Source organism: Dermacentor albipictus, chromosome 1, assembly GCF_038994185.2.
Source record: "Dermacentor albipictus isolate Rhodes 1998 colony chromosome 1, USDA_Dalb.pri_finalv2, whole genome shotgun sequence".
Taxonomy (NCBI): domain Eukaryota; kingdom Metazoa; phylum Arthropoda; class Arachnida; order Ixodida; family Ixodidae; genus Dermacentor; species Dermacentor albipictus.
In genome coordinates this window covers 201,287,773-201,312,017 of record NC_091821.1, presented here as the reverse complement: position 1 = coordinate 201,312,017, position 24,245 = coordinate 201,287,773, and the positions used below count along the sequence as shown (strand labels likewise).

At 43.5% G+C, this 24,245-nt stretch overlaps 1 protein-coding gene across 9 annotated transcripts in view; it reads left to right on the top strand.

The window, feature by feature from the left end:
• The window catches only part of LOC139054128 (carbonic anhydrase 1-like), a 129,794-nt gene that overhangs the window by 80,332 nt on the left and 25,217 nt on the right, over positions 1 to 24,245 (top strand). For 6 of the 9 annotated variants that reach the window (XM_070530726.1, XM_070530722.1, XM_070530727.1 and 3 more), the window contains 3 exons: positions 14,919 to 15,116; positions 22,415 to 22,447; positions 22,624 to 22,742. In XM_070530726.1, coding sequence (XP_070386827.1) covers positions 14,919 to 15,116; positions 22,415 to 22,447; positions 22,624 to 22,742 — 350 coding nt within the window. Of the gene's footprint in view, positions 1 to 1,419; positions 1,681 to 3,544; positions 3,784 to 14,918; positions 15,117 to 22,414; positions 22,448 to 22,623; positions 22,743 to 24,245 lie in introns of those variants that run through there. The other 3 variants (XM_070530723.1, XM_070530724.1, XM_070530725.1) reach the window with 3 other exon arrangements.

Genomic DNA, 24,245 nt, shown 5'->3' with positions numbered 1-24,245 from the left:
ATTTCATTTCTCAGTAATTCCTATTCGAACCACTAGGTGGGGCAGCAGAGCTCCCCGCTCTTTACCCCGCTCGAGCGGGTGATCCGCTGGGCTAAAACTCTTTTTTCGCGCGCCGCTCCGCTGGCGCAACGGTGGAGACCGCTCCGCTCCGCTGGCCGTAAACCCGCTGGGCTAAAACTCTCTATTCGCATTGATATAATAACGAACGAAACTATGCGTCCATCTAGCATGGTTTAGCTCACTTTAATGACTACTGTCGTTTTGGTGAACGCGGAGGAAAGTCATGCTCCACAGTTTCTCGTTGACAGGCAGGTCAGTTGACCACACATTTCGTTTTTGGATGGCATCACAGGTATTTGAAGGATATAAACTGTTTCACCATATTACCTTCATTTGATCTTAATCGTTCTCCTATTTTTATTTTCCTTAAGGAACGAGTGAAGAAATGTCGGTATTTGCTTCGATTCAAAAACTTCACTTTTCAAGCAGCCATACACTCCGTAACAGTGCATTTCATGAAGTGTTGAGAGCCTTGCGCGCCGTGCAGAGTATGGTAGTTCGCACCACAAACGACCGACGCTCCGTGTGCTTAGTGGCTATGGTGTTGGGCTGCTAAACACGAGGTCGCGGAATCGAATCCCAGCCACGGCGGACGCATTTCGATGGGGGCGAAATGCGAAAACACCCGTGTACTTAGATTAAGGTGCACGTTAAAGAACCCAAGGTGGTCGAAATTTCCGGAGCCCTCCACTACGGCGTGCCTCATAATCAGAAAGTGGTTTTAGTACGTAAAACCCATAATTAATTAATTAAATTAATTATTACTTATTCGATATGACTTTCGGGATTTTATTTTAACAGATAATTCTACGCTATTCAATGCTAATTCCATAGATATTCAGAAATTTATGCTCCATATTGGAATAATCCACCCATTTCTTGGCCAATCCCCCATCGTGGGCAGGAGCCGCACACGTGATAGGCAACAACAACAAGGGAAAACGCTCAGCACGCGCAGCTCATCTGCGCCGGGCGCGGCTACTGTTTGTCTTGGGAAACGATTATTCCGCCTTGAGTCCACCGCGCTTTTTCTTCGTGTCGTGCTTCGAGTTCTGCATCACGCGCCTGCAGTTCCGCATCTGTTGCCTTGCATTTTCTTTTCTGTGTGTGTGTTCAACGGTATTGGCCGCGGCACTTACAGACGCGCGCACGATAAACATTTTGTAAAAGGTTTCCTCCGCGAAAATCGTTACCTGGCCCGCACATTCTGTTCTCGCGATGTTTGCGCTCGAAGCGGTGGCTTCGACCCGCCTTATCGCGTGCCGCGGCTCCGAACATGCGCCGGGATTCGGACATGGGGTTGCGAGGGTGGGAAAGGGTCGGCGAGGAGGGCGGCTCATAAATTCCGTCTCGTCAAGCTTGCGCGCGCTATGCCAAAGGAGCACCGCGAATCGCAAAGGGCCGTCGCTCCCCCCGCTGAGAGGATCGTCGCCGCGCGCTACGCGAGTGCTCTGCGATTCCGCCGTCTTCTTTGCTGCGCCCTTAATATAACTGCGTCCATTTCTCCCAGCTTACTATTCTCTCGTTTTTTTTTTCTTTTTGGCCTTTCTAAAGTCTTTTTTTCTTTCGCTATCTCTCTCACTCTCTTTGCTTTCACTGTTTCAATCGGGCGCCTTCTCGGTGAGTGGTTTGCTGCTCTCATCCTTCATGAATGTTCTAGCGTTTGTTGAAGTGCGCGTTGATGGTTCGAGCGAGTTTAGAGCGGTGCCAGTAATTATTTCGCTAACAAGCTGCACTCATCTGTTGCTGTGCGGCGTTCCGATTGTGCCAGTAGTTCTCGTGAAACCATGAGTACGCGACACTGATCAGAGTTCATCGCATGCCAAGCAGTCAACTTGATTGGAGCATTTTTGTTTGCTCAGCGAATTGATCGTGAACGTAGTCCTAAACGTGAACTTTTGCTTGGGAATTATTTGCTTGCCAAATCATTCCCACGCAACGTCGCCAAAGGATCTGTTAGGTGCACGCATGTGCAGGGTGTTTCGCTTAACTTGAGCCAAACTTTTAAGATACGCGAATGCCACGTAGCTGGACAGAAACAAGGTAATCTTGTTTGCCGTCGCTTGGGGATACTCAAGTTACTTTTTCATTCCACCTAATCAGGTAATTAGCCTTAATTATTTAATGAACTTCTCAAATATTATAGTTAGATAAAAACTATCAATGACAAAATTATAGATCGACATGAAAAACTACCGATGCAGCTCTTTGTTGCTCAGTACGTGCTACATAAGAGTGTTTTTCCGAGCGTAAAAGAAGCCCGCAAATGCACGCAAAATCACCGCGCGAGTGGCCGCTCGAGGCACTATGCGTGTATACGGGAGCTTCTGTCACGCCCGCAAAGCATTTATGTAAAATATATTGAGCTACAGGAAGCTGTATCGGGAGTTGTCATGTTGCTCCACAATTTTCTCATTCGCACTTTTCATCTAATTATAATAATTGTGATGTTTGTTAATTAATGAAGACAAAGTGTGTAGTTAGGCGGAATGCAAAAAATCCTTGGTTACCTTGGTTAGGTCTAGCCACGTGGCATTCGCATATTTTTAAAGTTTGGCTCAAGTTACGTGAAACACCCTGTATGATCGCTCGGACTGTAACGTCAGCTGAAATGTCTCGACGTGGCAACAAATCCGCAAGCTGATAGGCACCGCAAGTTCGAATAATTAGAAGAATGGAAAGACAAACAGAAATTTAACGGGGATACAACGAAGAGAAAAATGACGCATTTAGCGCCGCAGTTTGCGCAGAAGGCAGGAGAGAAGCTTCGCAGTTGCCTTGCCGTTGCAAATTCTATGGCAATTAACAAATCAATTTCAGAGAAGCCTGGCTGGCGCAGGGAGTTTCCTAAAGGTGAAAATTTGCCTTCTACATAATTATCGTGGCCTAGAAGAGAGCCATCAGAACTTAATGCAGCAGCCAGACTGCCATGAAAGTAATCGTTTCCCCAGGAGCAAGTTTTATAGTTGAAGAAAAATTTAAATTCCCCCTTTTTGCAGGAATGAAACCCAGCACCTGAGCGTGACTGATACTCGATCTGTCCTAGACCAAGAGAATTCTTCATGCAGCTGCAAAGTTTGCTTACGATAAGCCCTTGTTAACGTACGTTATATAGATACGACTTACCCTCGCGAGCTTAATTACGACATATAAGAATTAGAAAAGCACTGCCCGCGTCGATCTTTTCCAGTGTGTTTAGCAGTTCTGCGCGTGCTTGTCGCAATTCAGTATATAGTTTGTTGACATGCCTAGGAAAAAATTAAGAAGCGGAAAAAAAAAAGACGCGGTGGTTCCGGATAACTTTAAAACTTAACGTGTTATAAAGATCCGTGGCATTCGTCGTTTTTATTCTCTCTCTTTCTTCTTCTTTATCTGTGTGCATAACGAACTTTGCATGCAGATTTTGTGCGCGCGTGCTATAGTGTTGTGCGCCAAGCGAGTGCGTCTTCCCGTTAGAAGACTATAGCGGTTTGTTTTTTGAAAGTTTGGCTCGAGGTCCGCAAAGACCGTGCCTTTGAAGCAGTCCTCAGCGGCCCCCGGGCGCCCTGCAGCAGACCACGCAGTCCGTGCCGCGTCCACTCACGATGGGCACGGCCTGCTCGACCGACCAGGCCGTCCTTCTCGTTGGCTCAGCGGCGTTCCCGGAGAACTACACCGCCTACGGCGACCATGGGGACCGCGGTCCCCCACTGGAGGAGCGGGTCGACTCGGCCGTGTCGCTAGGTTCGCTTGCTTCTCTCACGAGAAGCGTTTGGTGCCTCGAGCGAAGCCTCAGCGCGTGCGCGCGTTCCTTTGTGCGCGCATTGGCGGGGCTACGCGGAAATGAAATAGCGTAAAAAATGAGGGAAATATTGTTTGCCAATGGCAACATAGCACCCTGTACTCTACACTGTCGGTGTGTTGTTGCTGCTTAAAGTTCGCTGTTCGCTTCGAGCAAGTTCTGCTTCGCCGTGCCCTTTGAGTACTTCCCTGAACAAGATGTCGGTACCAGGCGGCGCCCATTAAACTGTGTCGTCTGCTTGTAAACAGAGAAGCAGGTTCCATGCATTCGCGTTAACGTCGGGAAAATTCAAACGGACTGCTGTTAAGAGTCCTGGGAACATATGCTAAGTGTTGCATCAGTATACGATTGCCATGTGTACATGACTCTTCCAACTAAACCGCTGGCTCATTCGCGCTCGAATTCGGCACAGATGTAGAATTTTGCAGTGTGTTCAGTTTAATACCACGTTTGGCGAGCACTACTTACCCCCGTTTCGTCCACAATAAATTCAAAGTGGATATCGTTTGCGGCGGCTCCATGGTGTAAAAAGAAATATTGATTCCGCTGCAAGAGAACGGTAGCGCGATTTGCCACGACTCCTGCGAAAATATTGTGTGTCAAACCGAAACTTTTTCGTTCACGTTTTCGGTCCAGTTACTTGAGTGTAGCGCGCCTAGTACAAGGACGCAGAGAAGGAACAGGAGGCGCACGCACCGCTGTTCAACGTTTACATAAACGTTGACGCTGTTATGTGTGTCTTGTTTATTTGCGTCCTTCTACAGCTGGTTGCGCTACCCTAAAGAAACCGCCAAGGTGACGTGCCAACAAGCCCAAATTTCAACACTTTCGTTCCGGTTAGGTGATAACGTTTCAAACCGGTTTTAACCAGTTTATGTTCGTTTACATAACTACGAATAATTACTGGAAAACAGCTAAACTTATTTTGTACAAGAACTCGACGGCAGTCCTCAGCTGCATGGAAAGACAGAAAAAATGGCATGGGTGCTCTTCTTCAAGCTGTAAGTATAGCTTAAGATACTAATCGTAGAAGCACACGTCAAAAGGATTACGTCATTTCTATCGCACCTATCGCCCAGTTGGAAAGTGCTTCTTCATTTCAGGGATTCTATATAGGCCTCCCACCACTAGATGACTATTTGACGGTTACCACTTTCAAACGCTCACGTACGTGTATTATTTACATACCTGCCTTACGACACGGCACGTTGAAAATAGCACTAACGACGCTGCGACTTAAAATATGACGGCAATATAAAAGAGGTATATAGGAGCGTTGAACAGCGCAGGCATTGCATAGATGAAAAGCTCCAGGGAAGTTGACCAACCTGAACTTTAAACGATATTTTTTGTCGTTTTTGTTTCGGTTCCAAGCGAAACAAAAAATGTAACTTTTCGGTTCAGCTCCGGTTTGCGGAAAAATAATACTTCGATGTATACCATTGCCGCGACAGAAGGCTCCATCGTTCCGTTGCAGCGGCATCGATATGTTTTCAGTCACGTCGCCTGAGATACGCACGTTAGGCACTTGTGGACGAAACAGGTAAGTAATGCTCGGAAACGTGGTATTAAACTGAATCTACAGCAGAATAAGGCTACCTCTGTGTGAAACTTGAGTGCCAGCGGTTTACTTGGAAGTACCATGGGGCGGTATGTGCCACAGTGCAGCGATTCAATTCAACCGCCGCTCGCGACCCACCGATCATGGTGATAACGTTGGCGGAGTGCGAAAAAAAAAAATTATAGGAGTAGAACCGTCACATTATCCCAGCCTGTATGCGAGGTGCTCCTAGCTATTTATGAAACAGTTGCTGTAGAACCAGCCACGTCGCTACAAATTTCAGCGAATTCTGTGTATGTGCGGCAAGAGCGTGTACAACACTAAACAGTAAAACAACGAAGAAAATCGCCAACGAGTGTTATAGAGCTTGCGAGATGTCTTTTTTTAACTAGTTGATTAATTAATTATAGAGTTCAGTGTGACTATCAATTACTAAGATCAGTAAAGTTTTTAACATCGTCCGCACTTCTGTTGAGAACGCTCGAGAGCGGCGTCGCATTGTAAACTATCATGCTGCGCAAGGTTCAAAGTACGCAGGTGGATACCACGTGACCCCTGTAACTGTGTCTACCGCTGTTAAGCTGAACTACAGCGCGAAAATGTCGTCTTGCTTCGAAGCACAGCTGTAGACAAGCGTGCTTGCTGACATGCTTACATGTTTAAAAATGACACTGATTTATTGGCGTTAATGTCGTAAGCAAAAGTATGTTCTTATTGCTGAATTTTCTATAGTGGTGTCTGGCTTAGACTAGTAATTTCACAGTGCCGCTGCAGCGCTACAATGGTCACCTAATAACACACTATTCAAGTGGGAGAATGGCTTCAGCGGCCGCATTCCCATGTGAGCGGAATGCAGAAGTGCTCATGTGCCGGGCTTTCGGTGAACGTTAAAGAACCCCATCAGAATTAACCGGTGTACTCGATACGGCGTCTCGCATACCCCTATAGTGTGGCTTTGGGACGTTAAGACACCGTACTTTATTTTTATTATCGCGACGGCCACTTAGATTATGTTAATCGGCTTTTAGAGCCTGCTTGTGTTCATAGTAAATCTTGTCTTTCAAGGACCCGCCGTGGTTGCTCAGTGGCTATGGTGTTGGGCTGCTGAGCACGAGGTCGCGGGATCGAATCCTGGCCACGGCGGCCGCATTTCGATGGGGGCGAAATGCGAAAACACCCGTGTGCTTAGATTTAGGTGCACGTTAAAGAACCCCAGGTGGTCAAAATTTCCGGAGTCCTCCACTACGGCGTGCCTCATAATCAGAAAGTGGTTTTGGCACGTAAAACCCCAAATATTATTATTATTATTATTGTCTTTCAAGGCCTTTGGCAGCCGTAAGTTTTTTCGTTCCGGTTCTCGTTCTGGTTCAGGTTCACGTTTCGGTTCAGCGAAAACGGCTAAATTGTGGTTCAACTCCGGAGCGAAAAAATAACGGTTGGAACCGGTTCAGATTTATTTGCATAACCAAACAGTAATAAAGTATAATAAAAATCCGCCAACAAATGCTTAATTTGCACGGCCGCGCGCGGTCGTGCGCGCCGTATTTGCAAGGGATCTGCAGACGTCTCATGCATGCCTCTCTGCGCGCTATGTGCTCGCCGCTCTTCCCGAGTCTTGCGTTGAAGCGATAGACCGCACGAAGGTCACTCGCTGCTGCTGCCTTGCTTGCTCACACCAGCGTTTTGACAACGAGTGTCCGTGCTCATCGAATGTGATGTGTTCATCTTTGCTTGTGACACCATACGCTTGTCAATTCAGTTGGCTAGCGAATGTTTCCAAGTTTATATGGCCGATAAAACTACTATCCTTATTTCGTATAACTTTTTCGCTATCGCAATCGATGCTTCGCCTTTCGGGTGAAACTGCGACCTTTTTCAGCGGTCAATAAGGTCTCCGTCTAACGGAAAACTATTTCGCGTCATCAATTCCAAACGCTTACGAGTGTTGCCCCAACGCTAACACCCGCAAAGCTCTTTGGGACCCCAAAATATTGGGGCCCCTATTCTAAAGCTCTCTGCTAACATGTATGTCCCCCTCTCCCCTCCCCTCCCCAGACGCTATGCGTTAAAAACCGTATTAATAGAGTTGCTGCTTCTAAAATCAGGGGAAGATGATTTGTAATAGTACGGTAGCATAGTTGAGTCACAAGTGCAGGCATTGCATGGATGAAAAGTTTCAGAAAATGTGGCCAGCCTGAACCGAAAACCATCATTTTGTATGTTCAGTTTCACTGCGGAGATTAAAAAAAAAAATCCAAACATTCCGGTTCAGTTCCGGTTCAAACAGAAGTAGTTTTTCTTTTCTTTTTTAGTCTGTTTTCATCTCAGTTTTGGTTCGATAACCTGTTTTTCAGCGCTACAGAAGTGCTTTGAATTGGCCAGGCGAATTTGTAAAGAGATAAAACATAGCGAGGAGAATTGATGTGCGGCGTTTACGTCCGATTTCAAAGCCGCGTCAGTGGGGCCGTTACCCCGCTATACCTATGTGCGCGCTGATCCCGGTATGAGTGCAGAAGAGACAAAATGAAGAAAAAAAGTAATAGTAAGTAATCAAATAAAGTCAGCACTCTTGCAGAAGACCTGATATTCACTTTCACCTATCTGTCCCCGGTTTTCTTTGACAGACATGGTACAGTGAGGCCAGCAGGGCTTTCTCTCGTCTTTTTTTTTTTTTTTCTTCACGTTGACAAGTAATAACAGGGAGGGAAGACGGAGAAAAAGGGAGTACACGCAGACGTATTTGTTTTCCCTTTCTCTCAGTTGCGCAGTCGGTGTAAGCTGGGAGGGCCTTTTTCGAAAATTGCCTACAATGAAATTTCTTTTGGCGCTCTTGAATTCTGTAGTTATGGTTTTTGTATTCGCAATTCTGCAGGAACGTATCGGCCTCCTTTGCGCTGAGCTACTATTTAGCTGTTTATTTATTTGGCCTGAAAGTATGAGTGATGGATGTTTCCTGTCTTATTTCTTCCGCCAACTCTTTTAACGCTGGAAAAATAGATGCATTATTCGATCAACCAAGGCCGCCTTTCAACCTTTAAGCGTAATGAATCGTTTATCATTGTTACTCGGCAGGCGCAAAGACTTGCGCATGCCGTGCAGCCCTGAAATCTTGCTTGTGCAGCGTTCATCACGCAACGTCGATAGTGTTTCGTCTATTCATAGTAACTCGTTTTTCATGAAACAATTTTCGTGCTTGCTTGAAACAGGCGCGCGTGCTCGATCGTATCGTTTTTTTGTGCAACTGCAGAAGCGCGTTCTGCCCTTCTCCCTTCCTTTTTTTTTTTTTTTGCGAGCGGACAGTACACGAACGGAGCGTGACATTTAAATAATGAGTGGCTGTGGTGGGCTTCCAACAATACAAAACACCGCGCAGTTTTTTTTTTTTTTTCGGCTGTAATTTCAAGCGCGCACACGCGGCATTACTGCGCACATTTGAACAGTTTCTTTACGACTGTTTTTCCGCGGACAAATCGACTTGTTGCTTCTGAGTGGTCTTGATAATTGCGATGAAATTGGAGGCACGGATTCTAAACGACAGTAAAAGTGCTTGTTGGCACGCTACCGCTGTTATTGTGCCGTTCCTTATACCTGCCTTCGATCGAACTGATTGTTCTTCGGTAGCCTCCTTCTTCCAGGGTCTTATAGAGTCGTCAGGCAAATGCGAGTGTTTACATCTTTAGCAAAGGCCCACGCTTTCGTCTGGTGGAGCGGTGCTGACGGTGCAGTGCTCCGTGAAAACTGAAGGGGGTGGTATGGCAGCAGAGCTGTTAAAAACGTGCTGACCTCGAGCAGCTCGAGACTACGTGGCTTGTTTCATTGCATACCTATGTGGCATCCCGTGAACACAAACATTCTCTTTTGTCGAGCATCTACACATACAATAGTCTTTTTTGTGTGTTTTTTTCGCTCGACAGCGTGCTGCTCCAGCGCTTACACAACCGTACTCACTCGTCGGATTCTCTTCCTTTGGGTCGACGCAAGTACGACCGTTCCTAGTAAACGCTAAACCTGTCAGGATTCTGTGTCTTTTTTCTCTTCCTTTGTCTTGTAAGTTACATTTGGTGTCATCCGCTGAATCGTGTCTTTTTAATTGATGTTTCGTCTCGAACACAAATTCTCGTAAGCGCGTTGTATTTTGTTTTGTACTTCGCTCACCTGTGAAGAGGCCTCAGCGCTGGCAGGGATTTCTCGCAGGTTTCTTGAATGACAAAAATCTTGAAAATCTTGTCTGGCAAAATTTTATGGGCATTGAATTCTTCGCCATTGCAGCGATCGATAGCTCCCGTCTGCAGTCTGCGGGGTCATCCAGCAGCGGTATACAGTGCCACGCTGAAGAGGTAACTGCATTTTAGTTTCGCTGGCTTAATGATTCACTGACTGATCTGCAATGGAAGCGCAATAGTGGTTGCCACGGTATAAACAGCGCGCAAGCGGCCACGTACGTCCAATACCCTCCTTTTAGAACTCCCATAACCAACAATTATGTGGACTTATGGGCTTCTTAAATTACAGGGCTGTTGCCGAGACGCAATCGTCACTCAATTGTTCTGTCGCACCGCCGTCCGATGCTTGTCGGCCATTCTTGAAAGGCGTTCCGCGTTTTCAGTGGTTTTAGTACTGCAAACAGACAAGCTCACCATCGGTGAAGATCACGTCTGCGATGGTATTCCACTGGTGTAGGTCGCGAGGAGATCTAACAAAAGCCCGCGTGCCCTCGCATCACCTGCGAAGAGCCTACAGCATCGCGAATAGCGCGGCGAGTCCCGTGAAATGCAGAGCGCGCTAAACTGACTCTGGAAATGCTCTGCGTAGCAATAAAAGGGAGACGAAAGAAAAGGGAGGCGGGGTGTGACACAAACGTCATTTGATGTCTTTCGATATGGAGAAGATTAGAATGGCCGTTGGTGGGCGCATGGCAGGTCGACCAGCGCCCACAAGGGGGGGTCAGCAACAGGAAAGAGCCTCTGCTGTGGAGAGGGTAGCACACCTCCTTGTACCCCAATGGGTAAAACTCGTCTGGTACAACCCTAGCCAGGCGTATGATGACCGACCAAGGGTTTACTGGGCCAAGGTTGGCAATGTAACTTGGGAGGAGCACGGGGATTCACGTGGCCTCACGTCGGCCTACATTGCGCCAACCACAGGCCAACGTAGCGCTTTGGATAGCCCGGCATAAATTTTTGGATGGCTCCCATCTGTTCGAAATCAAAAGAAAGGGCTTTTGGGCAGACATTTCGTTTTGGTAGGTAGTTAAACTTCGCTATAACGAAATTCAATATAACTTAATTCTCGATATAACGAAGTATTTAACTTTTCATAACTTCTTGTTCATAGAACGCCATGTAATTACAACCTCAATATAACGAAGTGTGTTTGTATGCGATTTCAATATAGGGAACTCTCGCTTCCGCAGCAAAGGAATGCCGAGACAGTAAATAGTAACATCAGCGGATGCAGGTGCCCCGCACACTTTGTGCTTTAGGTGCGAGTGAAAGTGTGCGAGGGTGAGAACCAAAGATGGTGGCTTCACGCATGCCTCGCCGCGTTGAGCAAAGGGAAAGAGGGGGAGGAGAGCGAGCTCGCGATCAAGGAAGGAGGATAAGTTGGCGCGCGTCTCGACCGTGGATGCGCATGGTAGCGCGGCTGAGCGTATACGCAGCCGCATACCCTGCTTTAGAGGTAATCTGCCGCGTGTTCAAAGAGTGGACGTGCTGAGACAGCGTGGCATCGTGTAAGCTGTCTTACCGCGCGTTTAGTATTGAAGGTTGCGTAATCTCGAATTTCGGTGACCCGTTGGAGCGAGAGGTAGACGAAGTATTCGCTCCCCGCTGCCGGCGCTTTTCATGATAGCGTCGTCCCACTGGGGATGACGCTATCAGCCGCGGGAGTGGGGTTCACGCGAAAGCGTGGCTGGCTTCGCTTAATTCGTACTGCCTATGTGAAGATATCGTCGACGTGACATGAAACCGCATCATTCGTCGCTGACTCCCAAATTTATTAAAGTGAATTGTTTTCTCATTCAAATTTGCTTTTTTAGATTGCCCGATAATTCGGAAAATTCTGCGGCACCTTTCCATGCAAGACAAATCGATCGGCGACAGTACTTATTTGCATAAAAGGTCGAACTTCAATACAACAAAATTTCGATATAACGAAGCAAATTTGATATTTTACCTACTTCGTTATATCGAGGTTTAACCGTATTTAATCCTGACATGGGCACACATCATGCATTTATTATTTACTCGTGCTGATCAAACTATCTGCGGCCTGCCGCCATGTAATCTATGTTACTCTTGCAAGACACGTGTGAAGAACATAGTGTTTTTCTTTAGCTGCACCAATTTTTAAAAATTGCCTCTGGGAGATAGCATATTTCTCACCCTTGAACTAAATTACTCAATATGGTGGCCATTACATCTACGAGAAATCGAAATGCTCAATTGTTAATGCATTATAATCTATAATTACATATTCAGAATAATAATTGCTTTTGAACATTTAATTTCAGTGGGCTCATCATAATTGGAAAATCGAAGCAAACTCTTTGTACAAGCCACATCAAGTTTCAGATCTGGAAAAATCTGGTTACCCACAGAACTGTCGCATGACAAATCTCTGCTATCAGAGCGTGCAAAACTGAAACTGGGAGCCTGCAGCGAGCCCAAAGCCGCACCTCTCCTCCCAGTTTCGGTTTTGCGCGCTTTGATGGCTGAAACCGAACATTTTCAACGTTCGTCATTCTAAACATTTTCGTGGTAGAGTGCTATTCCTGCGGCTGCTGTATATTGGAATCATTATTTTCATTTCTGAACAAGAGAAATGAGCCAGTAACGAAGGAAGTAAAAAAAGCGGGGTGCAATAAGAATAGTAAGGAAATAAAGTGCACTAGAAACACTAGCTCGGGCACTGCCATTATTGCCATACTTACACCCCGAAGTATGCAAAGAACATAAAATATGGATATAGGAATGTTAAAGAAAACTCTCTCGTTAGTAGACTTTAAATGAAAATAGGAAACTGTGATTAGTTGCTTTGGAAGTACTTGTACCCCTGGATCGAGTTCTTCACCCACAGTTGTTTCACTAGTATCAAGAACTTGCAGCGTGCAATGCGATTTTCTCGTATCCCTTGTCTACTGCATACAGATTCGTCTGGAAATCATGGCAGTCACCATATTCTCATGTTAATTCGGGTGCGATGACATGAACATCCAGTTCTTCTTGAAGTGTTGAACAGGCATACCTGCATTTCTGCTTTGCTGTGGGCAATAGACATCTCCTCACTGTCGGAATATGTATGCACATTAGCATTTAATGCCTGCACAGAAAAGTGCCAATTACGGTAGCTTTTCTTGCTGTGCATTGTGTGAAAGGTTAATTGAATATGTTTATGGTGGATGAGGTGGTTAATAAATGTCTAATAAGGTGTGTTGCATATGTGGTATATACATACTTAATTACTTGGTGTGGAACCACAATGATTAAAGCGCAAATAAAGCCTGCCATAGGAACGTAAAAAAAAACTAAGTTGAAAATCAGAAAGATCCATATCTCTACTACATTTTTTGTGCTTAACAGAATTTTAAACGGTTACTTAAAAAAAAACTATCCACTTATCATTCCTTACTGTTAAATTTTGTTGTCATTTCATTTACCATACTGACAGTGTCCTGCTCTTTGTGCTGCTTCATAATTCTACAGCACAGTAGTTTTCCTGGCTGCTAAGCTTTGGGTATTTAAAATAATTTGCTTAGACTTTGTGGCTTTGCATAAAATCGTAATGTAGCAATGTGAAATGCCTGTCTACTGGAAACAATATCACTGTCTGTCAGGAACAATGTTTTGAAGCATGGAGATGGAGAGAGCTGGTGTGATGAAGTTTTGTGCAAAAAACTTGTGTTGCTCACTGGGTATAGTCTGAAGATGGCTGGCCTCTCACTTGAAACCAAGACAAGGCATTAATGCTGGCCGTGAAGGTGATGACACACTGCTTCAAGTCAAAGTCCTTGAAATAAATCTTAACTGAACTGAAACCTTAACTGTGTTGGAGAGCCTGCTTGTGGAATTTCCCTTAAAGGGCCTTCACCAGGCCCTGTTGGAAATTTTGGGTATATACTTGTAGATGTTCTCCAGGGTGTGTTCTACCACAAAAAATCTTTGGAAAGGGTTCAGTAACAATTGAGGTAGGAGCAAGTCAAATGTTCCGAGTCCATGGTGCAAGTAAGTGAGCTGCCATCTTTGCAACAGGAGCTCTCTCCCATTGCCGTGACCAGCACCTGTGAGTGACATTCCCTCCTCCAGCCTTCTTCAGTTTGAGTGGGAAGGGCCTCTATGATGTTTAGTCACGACGCCTACCTCCATATTTTGTTTGTATAGCTTCTCTTCTTGCTGCATGGCGCATTTCCATGGGCAGTTTTGCGCTTTAAATTTTGTGAATATCCTGGACCTATTCTGTGCTGCTGGCTATTTGTGTGCAGTAGGCACTGCACGTGATGCTGAGGCTACAGCTGGTATGCATTTTGACACAAAAGCAGTACACATACGACCTCTCTGCTGATGGGGACCATGGCATCTCCAAGAAGGGCATGTGGGCTCCTGTTTGAATTTTCAGCTCTTTTCACAGCCTCCGTTGGTGTAATACTCTACAGACATGATCATCACGACATGATCTACATACTGCTTGGTTGCCTGTTTGCAATGCCCAAACCTTGTGAAGGGACCCTTTAAAGTTTATTATTACTGAAAGGAGGTCTAAAATTTCAGCATTGAAACATGGGCTATCAACTGAACCTATTGAAGGTTAACTGAAAGATCATTGCAAATAAGCTAAATAGGCAGAATGCATAAACATATACTGCTTGTCTCAGACCTTCTTGCTTTTGTGGCTGCAGTTTGCTGCTGAACTTGATGTTGTAGGTTCCGTTTCTGTTCTTGGCGGCTGCATTCCAATTTGGGCTGAAATGCAACAGTGCTGGTTATGCTGAGATTTCAGTGCATGTAAAGGAATCTCGAATAGCCAAAATAAATGCTGAGCCATCAATTACTTCATCATGTGCTTGTTATTACCCTGCAGTTTGCTATCTTTGTTGCATCGTGGTCTATACCTAATTGCTCCAGTGAAAAAAAAAAAAAGAAAAGTATCTTGTAAGAGCACAGTCGGATGCTTCTGTGTACCTATTGATAGCAAATGTGTTTTTTGCTTCCTTGCTTGTTTGTTTACTGGGATAAAATTATTCAGCAGTTGCTATCAGAGTGCCACACCTCTGATTCTCTAGGCAGCCTTCCTTCCATGTACTTGGCCAGCAAAATAAATTTGCAGGCTTGTAATTAGCTTATTTGAAAGTAGTTTTATTTGCTTCTATTAGAAATATTACTAAATTTTGTTCATTGAATATAGTGAATGGAATTTGCAGTGCCCAGTAACTTGGTCTCACTAGGATTCAGTTTATGCAGTCTTGGTGCATATTAGCAGGCATTTCTTCTCCGCTGATGACTCTCAATCTCTTATGTGCAGGTCCTTCAAATTGGGCCAAGAGGTTCCCCAAGGCAGCCGGTGAAAAGCAGTCACCCATTGACATCTTGTGTAGTGAGGTGCAGCAGGATCCATTCTTGACAGAGAACCCATTGCGATGGACCTACAATGGCCTCCGATGCACTAGCCTGCTCAACACTGGCTCCGGATGGCGTGTGGATGTTTCTTCACCAGGACCTAGTTCGTTACCTTTGAGTATACTATGGAGTGGTTTGAACATTGTTGCAATAAGCACTAGAAAATACAGCTTAACAGAAATCTTGAGTATGCTAGGCAAGTTATTGCCAGTGCATGCTGACCTACAGGCTTTGCTTGCAAGTCAGTATAGTGAGCATTGGGCTTGTGCTAGGAGAAATGAAAACTCCTGCCGTACAGTTTTTCTTTCAGTGTGATAGTGTGGTTAAAGCAAGGTGAGAAAAACCATTGTATGACTGCTTATATCAACAGCAGCATCACAGTTTTGCCATAATGGGAAGCACATCATTTATTTATTTATTTATTTATTTATTTATTTATTTATTTATTTAATTATTTAATTATTTATTTTATTTATCTTATTGTACCCTCAAGACCAAAGTATTTCAGAGAGGAGCGGATAAAAAAATACACATTAGTGAATAACAAAGCATCAAAAAGTGGGTAAGGAATAGAGCAAAATTGATTAGTTATTTGTATCCGAGAGCGATGATGTTTGATATGGCCAAACGAAACTTTGAGTTGTCCTTGATTGCAACAGCTGCGCCAAGAAGGTGGTTCCATTCCTGAGAGGTCCTAGGAATAAACGATTCGTGACAGGCTCTGGTGTGGCATTGAATTGTTCCAACCTTATGGCTATGATCAATGCGAGAGGAAATGTAGGCAGGAGATGATATAAGATTATCGCGCAGTTAGGAATTGTGGAAATATAGCTTATGAAATAAAGCAAGGCAAATGCACTTACGTCAGGCTGAGAGTGGAGTTTTTTTATGGAAGTTACTTTTGATGTGTGTCTATAATTGCTATAAATGAAACGCGCGGCATTGTTTTGGATTAGTTCAAGTGATTGAATAAGGGTTTCGAGGTGCGGGTCCCAAATGGATGAGACGTACTCCATTTTACTCCTAATAAGCATGTTGTATAAGATTAACTTTAATGAAGTAGGAGCAGAAGAAACATTTTGGCGAATATAGCCTAGCATGCGGTTAGTATTGTTAATTACCTTATCGATGTGTACTGACTAGGAAAGTGACGAAGTTATGTGGATGCCTAGGTATTTGTAGGAGGTTACGGCTTCTAGGGGAGTATCATTAAGGTAGTAGGTTGGCAATGGAATATTGCTGTGAGTTACACACATACATTTACATTTAGTTAAGTTGCATTAATCATACATCACACCAGTTAGAGATGGCGTTAATATCATTTTGTAGGAATCTGTTATCAGATTTGTCTGAGATTTCCTGGAGGATAACACAGTCATTTGCGAAAAGGTAAATGTTAGAAAAAGCATCATTGGGTAAATGGTTAATGTAAATTAGGAAAATAAGAGGGCCTATAACTGATCGTTGGGGCACAAAAGAGTCTACGGTATTAAATGGGAACATATGGTTATTTGACACAATGTACTGTGACCGATTAAAGAGAAACTGTTCAAGCCATGCAAACAGGTTAGGATCAAGACTAAGTTTTCTCAGTTTAAATAGAAGCGATTTATGACACACTTTGTCAAAGGCCATAGCGAAATCAAAGAAAACATAGTCTGTGAATGAACCTTTGTCGAGAATAAGATGAAGGCTGTGAGCAAAAGAAAGAAGTTGAGTTTTGCAAGACAAGTTCTTTCGGAAACCATGTTGTGCTTTTGTGAAAAATTCATTATTGTCTAAGTGCACTGCTAAATGTGAGTACAAAATATGCTCAAGAACCTTGCAAGGAATGCTGGTGAGGGAAATGGAACGGTAGTTGAAGGGCGAATTTTTCCTGGCGGACTTGTGAAGTGGTACCACCTTCCGATCTGCAAGGAGCCGATGGGTGTCTAAAGATTGCTGAAAAATGATTGAAAGTAGAACAGATGAATAAACATCAATACTTTTCAGAAATTTCACGCTAATCAAATCAGCACCAGGACATGATGACAACTTCAGACCTTTAGTTACATTTTCGACCCCAAGAGGTTCAATGATAATAAAGTCCATAGCTAGGTAATTGCAACCCCCAAGAGTTGGAAGCACAGGGTCAGTACATACAACAATGTTCTTGCAGAATACAGAATTGAAGACATGGGGATATACATCATCAGGTACTGGAGAACCACTGGAATCAATCAGCGTGACCAAATTATCATTCAAAACTGTTTAGGGTCATTCGCAAGCATTGTGGGCAAAGTGTGTACTTGGAATGCCTTTTTGGCAGGTATTATAGCCTCTGTGTAGGTATTGTTTGCCTCCATATAAGCATCCCATTTTGATGCCAGTGCACTTTTATTCGCTATTCGATACGGTCGTTTTTTTGTTTTGTTTTTCTGGTTGGAAAGCCTTTTTAACTTGAAGTTGAACCAGGGCTTTTTAACATTGCATGATGTTACACTTGAGGGAATAAACTTATCGGTGAGCTCATGTATCTTAATTTTGAAGGCGATCCAGTTCTCATCAACCGTGCAATCATCAAGTTGGCTTAGGAAAGGATCAAGAAAGTTAGCTAGCTCAATATTAATAGCGTCAAAATTTGCCCTATCATAGTGATAAATTACTATTTTTTTCAACAACTGGTTTTAACACAGGAGACGATATGTTGAACGAAAGACCCAGGTGATCACTTAAAGGGCCCCTCACCAGGTCTGGCCATTTTGAGCTGACAAGCACAGAGCATACAATACGCAATAACGATTGTGTCTGCAAAGTATTACATCGCTTTACGCCACGGAGTAGGAAAGATCTGAAATTTCAAACCGAACGCTGTTATCCCTTCTTGGAGCCGCCGCGCTCCAAGCTAGAGGATGACGTACACGGGCTAGTGCACCTACGTACACGTGTTCACTTGGTGAGGTCACTCATAGTGACACGTGACTTTGAGAATTATTCAAGCCAACATCTGTTATTTGTGTAATATGTCGAATTCAAGCTTTGAGAAATAATAAAACACACAAGTTGAATGTCTGAAGTCGAACGTCATGCAGTCGTGTGAACAGACACTGAAACTATGTCATTTTCTACCATGTTCCAGCGCAGCATCATGCTTTGTGATCCGCTTGTGCCTGCCTCAGTATTCGTGTAGCACAGACTTATACTGATAGTCAGGTGCCCTCGTGCATAGCGCTCAAAATCGTGTGCTTCGGAAACGAGACAATCACAACAGCTCGTACGCGACACCGTCAGTGGAAGTGCACTGCGCTACATAAAAGCAAGGAGCAAAAAAAAAAAAATGAAGGCGGGGCCCGTGACATATGCATCACGCGATCCTCGAGGTCTGGTATGGGAGAACGCAGGGAAGTAATTTCGCTTCTGGAGGCTAGACAAGGCAAGTGGAGAGAGCGTCTATGTTTGTGGTCTAGTGCACCTCCTGAAATCATGGGTTCGCGACACTGAAATATTTCTCTCGGCTATTCAGGAACCGATTTTTAAAAAAATTGCGGCAGAATTCTCCCCTAGAGGACATGTAACAACTTCCAGCGTATAACCAAAATTTGCAATGGGGCCTGGTGAGGGGCCCTTTAAGCCCAGTAAGCATGAGACATTGGTAACTATGTCAGAATGAGAGCATAAAATTAAGTCAAGGAGTTTAGCAGCGCTGACTGAGATCCTAGTTGGTTCCAATACTAATTGTGTTAGGGAAAATAAAAAGCAGAGATAAAGAAAGTCATTACTTCGTGAAGAATATGGATAACAGCTCGGAAGATCAATAGCCCAGCGTATGTCGAGAAAGTTGAAATCCCCTACTAATATGATGGGGTTTGAAAGAGGCTGCGAAGTAAGTCTGTTAAGCACGTCGTGAAGCTCAGTAGTGAAAGTGGATGGATAGGAGGGAGTGCGGTAGCAAACAACGATCGTAATTTTACAGTGACCAATATTAATGCAAGCTCGCACAATTTCCAGGTTACAGTGGATGTGGACGTGATGACACTGCAGGAACATTGAAATAGAGACTAGTATGCCTCCGCCTTGGCGAGCAGTGCAGTCGCAATAGAAGATAAAAAATCTAGACAAGTAAAAAATTTCACAATCTTGCACATGATGTTGTAGCCACATTTCCATTAATGCAATAATACCAGCATCACAGCTATCGATGAGCGAGTCAAGTGGCTCGCGCTTGTGAAACACACTTCTAGCATTAGCAACAAGCACAGAGGCTTGTGCTGTTAAAGATATGTCGTTGCCCCTCGCGCGTTCTTACGTAGTAGAGTGATGACACAGATTGTCAGGTATGCTTGCGTGATCTGGAACACCACTTTTGATGATGATGGTTCTTTTTCTGTGTTCTGTTATGAATAAGACTGTGTGGTCTTTGCTTGGCAAACATTGTGTCTATACGTGAAAGCAACTGAATCGCACAGCAATGCTTCTACTTTCACAATGTGCATTCATGCATCACACATGTCAATGACCTGTGCAGGAAATGACACATGTCATTTTCAGCACTGCATTTGCAATGGTGCCACTTATAATGATAACCAGTTATGTCATGGGCTCTGGCTACTACATTGAGCATTAATGTGGCATAAAATCATCTTGGGGTTGTATGAGTATGGTAATTGGACTTGCCAACTTGCCCAGTGTTATTACAAATGGACCGTACTGGGACGAAGACAAAGGAAAGCTTTTTGGTTATGCTTTTCCATACTGATGTCAAAATGTGGCACTGTATCACTAGTACCTATGTTGCAAATTCACCTTTATTATATGTTGAAAGATTCTGCCTTCTGGTCACTGGTACGTAGCAAAATAATTGTACAGACTGCGCATGCAAATTATTAGGCACTAAATAGTGTTCCTGTATATGCCTCTATTAGGAGCAGAGTTGCACAGAAGTCTGCCATCTTAATATTCACTGCCACATGACAAAGTTGCTTCTTGGGCCTGCAGGAGCCAGGCTAAGGGTTGCTACAAGAATCTGCAGCACTTTGTTCTCTATTTTTACTACTTTAATAGGACACATAATGCTTATTTGATTGCACAGATCAAGTCTGTTACTTCTACAATAGTATTTATCATAACTTATGCATTTATATTTTGAAGACAGCTTAAGCTACAGAAGCAGTTTGGCACGTGGGATTTCCTGCCAATACATGGTGCCTTTGCCCTTTGTTCTTTGAGGATCCTGGGGGGTCTCATTTGGTTGTGTCTCCCTGTTGTTTATGTTGTATATTATGGTGTATTTTGGGCTATTTTCAGTGGAGCACCTAAGTACCTTGTTAAGCAGAATGTTAGATAAAGCATGCTCCTAATGGCCATCTCTGTCCTGAATTTCAGCACAGGCAAGGCAAGGCCTCAGAGAAATATTTATGTTTCTGTGATGAGTAGAGTGCATATTTAGTTCTGGATTGGCACAGGAGAGCGGTGGCGATGATTCTACAGCTAGAATAATGTTGCAAACAGACAAAAGTGCACAGCATGAGTAAATGCGACAAACAGCAAACTGGAAGTACTGGTGTTGCCAGTAGCACTGAATCCAGTGCATCATAGATTTTGTGGATGTTGAATCAACTATTTGTTTGTTGGGATCCTTGGAGTCCTTGCCTAGACAAAGATCGCCGCTGAGGTGACCCAACTTTTTAAAAAGAAATCTGACCTTGCGTTTGGCGCATGATAGCCTAAGCTGCTTATGCGCCATTAAACCCAACACAACACACAACACATCAACTATTTGTGTTTCATGTGATGGTTATTTGTGAATGGCAGTGCTTTGAGCTGTGCGTGGAAAGCATATGTGCAACTCTGTTCTCTTTGGGAGCATATACAGAAACAGTATAGGAAAAAGTGAAAGAAAGCAGATAATTTAGTCATGAAACCAACCATTCTTGCCATTAACACATGTTATATAGGTAGTCTGCTTAGATAATAGGTATAATTTGAACTAAATATATTTATGCTACATCAAGAGGATGGTGAGGAGCCGGCGAAAAGCCCACAAGAAGGCTTGACAAAGATTGGGTCCCCCAACCAAAGACACTTGGTCTTGATATGCACAAATACATTAAGAGCACTGTGGCAGGAACAGTGAAAACAGAACTGAAACCGACCCAGACACAGGTAAAGTACCATTGAAATAATTTAACAGCATCAACAACAGCATCAAGAATAGTGTTTTTGGAATAAAGCAAGTAAAACTAACACATAAATTGTAGAGATTCACTTTGCATTCTAATGTTGACAATTCCCGACTATTCTATACTGTGTATACTTAGTGTATAGCAGTCTCTGATTTCTGCAACTACTTAATGCAAATGTGTTAATGCAAATCCTCACCTTCGGCTACGATAAAATGAATGAAGGATACAAGGGAGTGTACGATATGCCATACTGTCAGAAAAAGATGTTGACAGTTCACGAGAGTGGCAAAAGGACAGTTAAAAGGCACATCACAAGGTCTGGGTAGTGCAAACAAACAAGCCCGGCACATGCATCACATAGTGACGACCACGTATGCAAAATATTGCGGTTATGTATACATCAAAAACAGCTAAAAATTCAAATGAAAGTTTGCATGCGCCATTTTTCTAGGTGCTAACTGTCTTCTCACCTGCAGAGACAACCTATCACATCACAATCCTTCTGCAATATCAGAGGTAACGATATAGTGCAGTGCACAAGTAGTCAGCAATAGCATAAACAACATGGGTATTCCCATGAGACACAGAAAATGCAATACTGCCATGAGAAATGCACCACACAGCAAGCAAACGAGAGAAATAAAAGATGGGGCTTATGATGCACTAGCTATATGTGATATGAGCTCTTGACCTCAATATGAGAGGAAATCGAGAAGGATATGTCGCTCCCATTGCCTTGACCAGTCTCTGCTGCAGGAAAGAGCTTGCATCCGTGCACCATTCTCTCGCAACATTTTATTTGCTATCTCCATTATTATTCGGCCTGTTTGAGAAATCCTTATTGTAAAACACTTTTTTGGAATGCTTTACAGCTTCCAGTGTATCAAAAGTTTTTCTGAGAGAACTTGTTGAGGAGTTTGTCGCTGTCTTGTGAGAGGACCACAACATACGAATTTCCTACTGCGTGCCCAGGTGGCTCCAGGGCATCTAGATTCTTTGACAATTGCCATGGTATGTGGCTTTTGTCTGCACTTATGCATACATGCGAGTACTTCATGCTTTACTGTTGTAGGCTATGACCTACATGTACAAAATAAGGTGTGCTCATTTGGGTGAAATAGCAACTTGACTAGTGGGTGTTTTCCTTATAGTACCACACACTTCATATTCTTTGTAGTTCTTTGTTCACACACAGGTAACTACATCTCATTGTTATGCACCGAACATTTTTCTACTTCAGGAAATCAGACACCAATTAGTCCACTTAGACTGAGTAAGTACACAGAAGTTATTGCTTTTGTTATTGCTTTCATTGTGTAGTTTCTGTCTCAAGCAGCATTCCATTCACTGTAAGTGACTTTTTGGTATCTATTGGTGTGCCTTTCTTTGTGAGTATATTCTATGTACAAGCGTGTGCAGTATAGTTTACATTATAGCTTTAAATTTCAGACCTTCGTGGAGGACCTCTTCATCACAACTATCAGATGGTGCAGTTCCACAGTCACTGGGGCACCTGCAGTGAGACTGGCAGTGAGCACACCATTGATGGAGAACACTATGCAGGCGAGGTAGGTGTCTGTCTGTTAACACTCGTGGTAAATTGACAGACTGTATTTACTTGATTCAAACGTTCCCTCAATTGCAATATGCACCTGATTTCTCATGGCCAGGAAAGAAAAATGAAATGCCCTCAATTGTAATCTGCACCTCGGTTTTCATACTTATAGCAAAACGCAGTTCCCTCGGTTGTTCCCTCACCAAATATACATGGTAAGAGAGAAAGACAGCGATTGGTTTTCACTTGGAAAAAGAAAATTTTAAACTATGAGGTCACTGGAGGTGCAGACACTAGCTATAGGTGGCGTCCTATGATTACAATCTTCCAGAGCTTGCAAGAATTTCTGGCACCCGCAGTATGCCAGAGCGTGGCTGTCGATTGATGTTGGGGGGGTGGGATTTGAACGCCTCTTATTGCAGTTTTGGTTTTCTACTCTATTCAGACCTGCATGTCATATTTTAGTGAATTTATCGGGAAAAATAAAGTGTGTTAGAATTGATTAAATACGGCATATGTGCTGCACAACGCATATTTACATACATTCTAAAAACTTCTGCTACAGATTTGAATGTACAGCCTAGAAGTACATTAAAGCTCCTAGATGAGGCAACTGAACTAGTGAGAAACGGCTTCTTCTAGGTCTATTAATGTCAAAGAACGTTAAGATGACTGAAAGAAAGTACAAGGTTTTTGAGTCTAATGGTTTTTCTGGGTATTGTTAGTACCTATAGGTAATGGATACAGGAGCCAAAATACATGGGAGAGCTTTGAAGAGTGTGCGTGCATGTGCATGCATGTGTGTGCATGTGTGTGCATGCGCACGTCTGTGGAAAGCTTAGAAAATCACGTACATAAAATGCACGCAAAATTGCCACCCGACTGGCCACTCGTGGCACTTTGCGTGTATTCACAGGCTTCTTTCATGCTCGAAAAAACACCTTATGTAGCACACATTGAGCAAGAGAAAGCTGTATCGGGAGTTTTTCATGTCGCTCTACAATTTTCTAATTGACACTTTTCATCTAATTATAATATTTGAGAAGTTTGTTAATTTATTAAGACTAATTATGTAATTAGGTAGAATGAAAAAAACATTATTTGAGTATCTCCAAGCGACGGCGAACATTATCTTGGTTCTTTCCAGCTACGTGGCATTCGCATATTTTTAAACTCTGGCTAAAGTTAGCAGGGACACTTGTATATCTCGGCTGATATACAGTTTATTTACAGTGATAACAATCGTATTTCTGGCTTCTATAAATTTATATGTTATAATAAGTAGATTTTTTTCTTTTTTATCTGTATGCATTCTACTTTCAGGCAGAACAAAGTAATGTAGTCATAAAATTTCACTTAGTGCAATTCTCCAAGTTTTAATTGCTTTGTTCCAGGAGTATAGCAAGGAATTTGTGGTGCCTACCAACTTAAGCCTGCTATTTCAACCCTTGTAAAATTCACTCACCCCCTTCTCCATCCTACTTTCTTCCCTAGAGTGAGGCACATTTCATCAGCT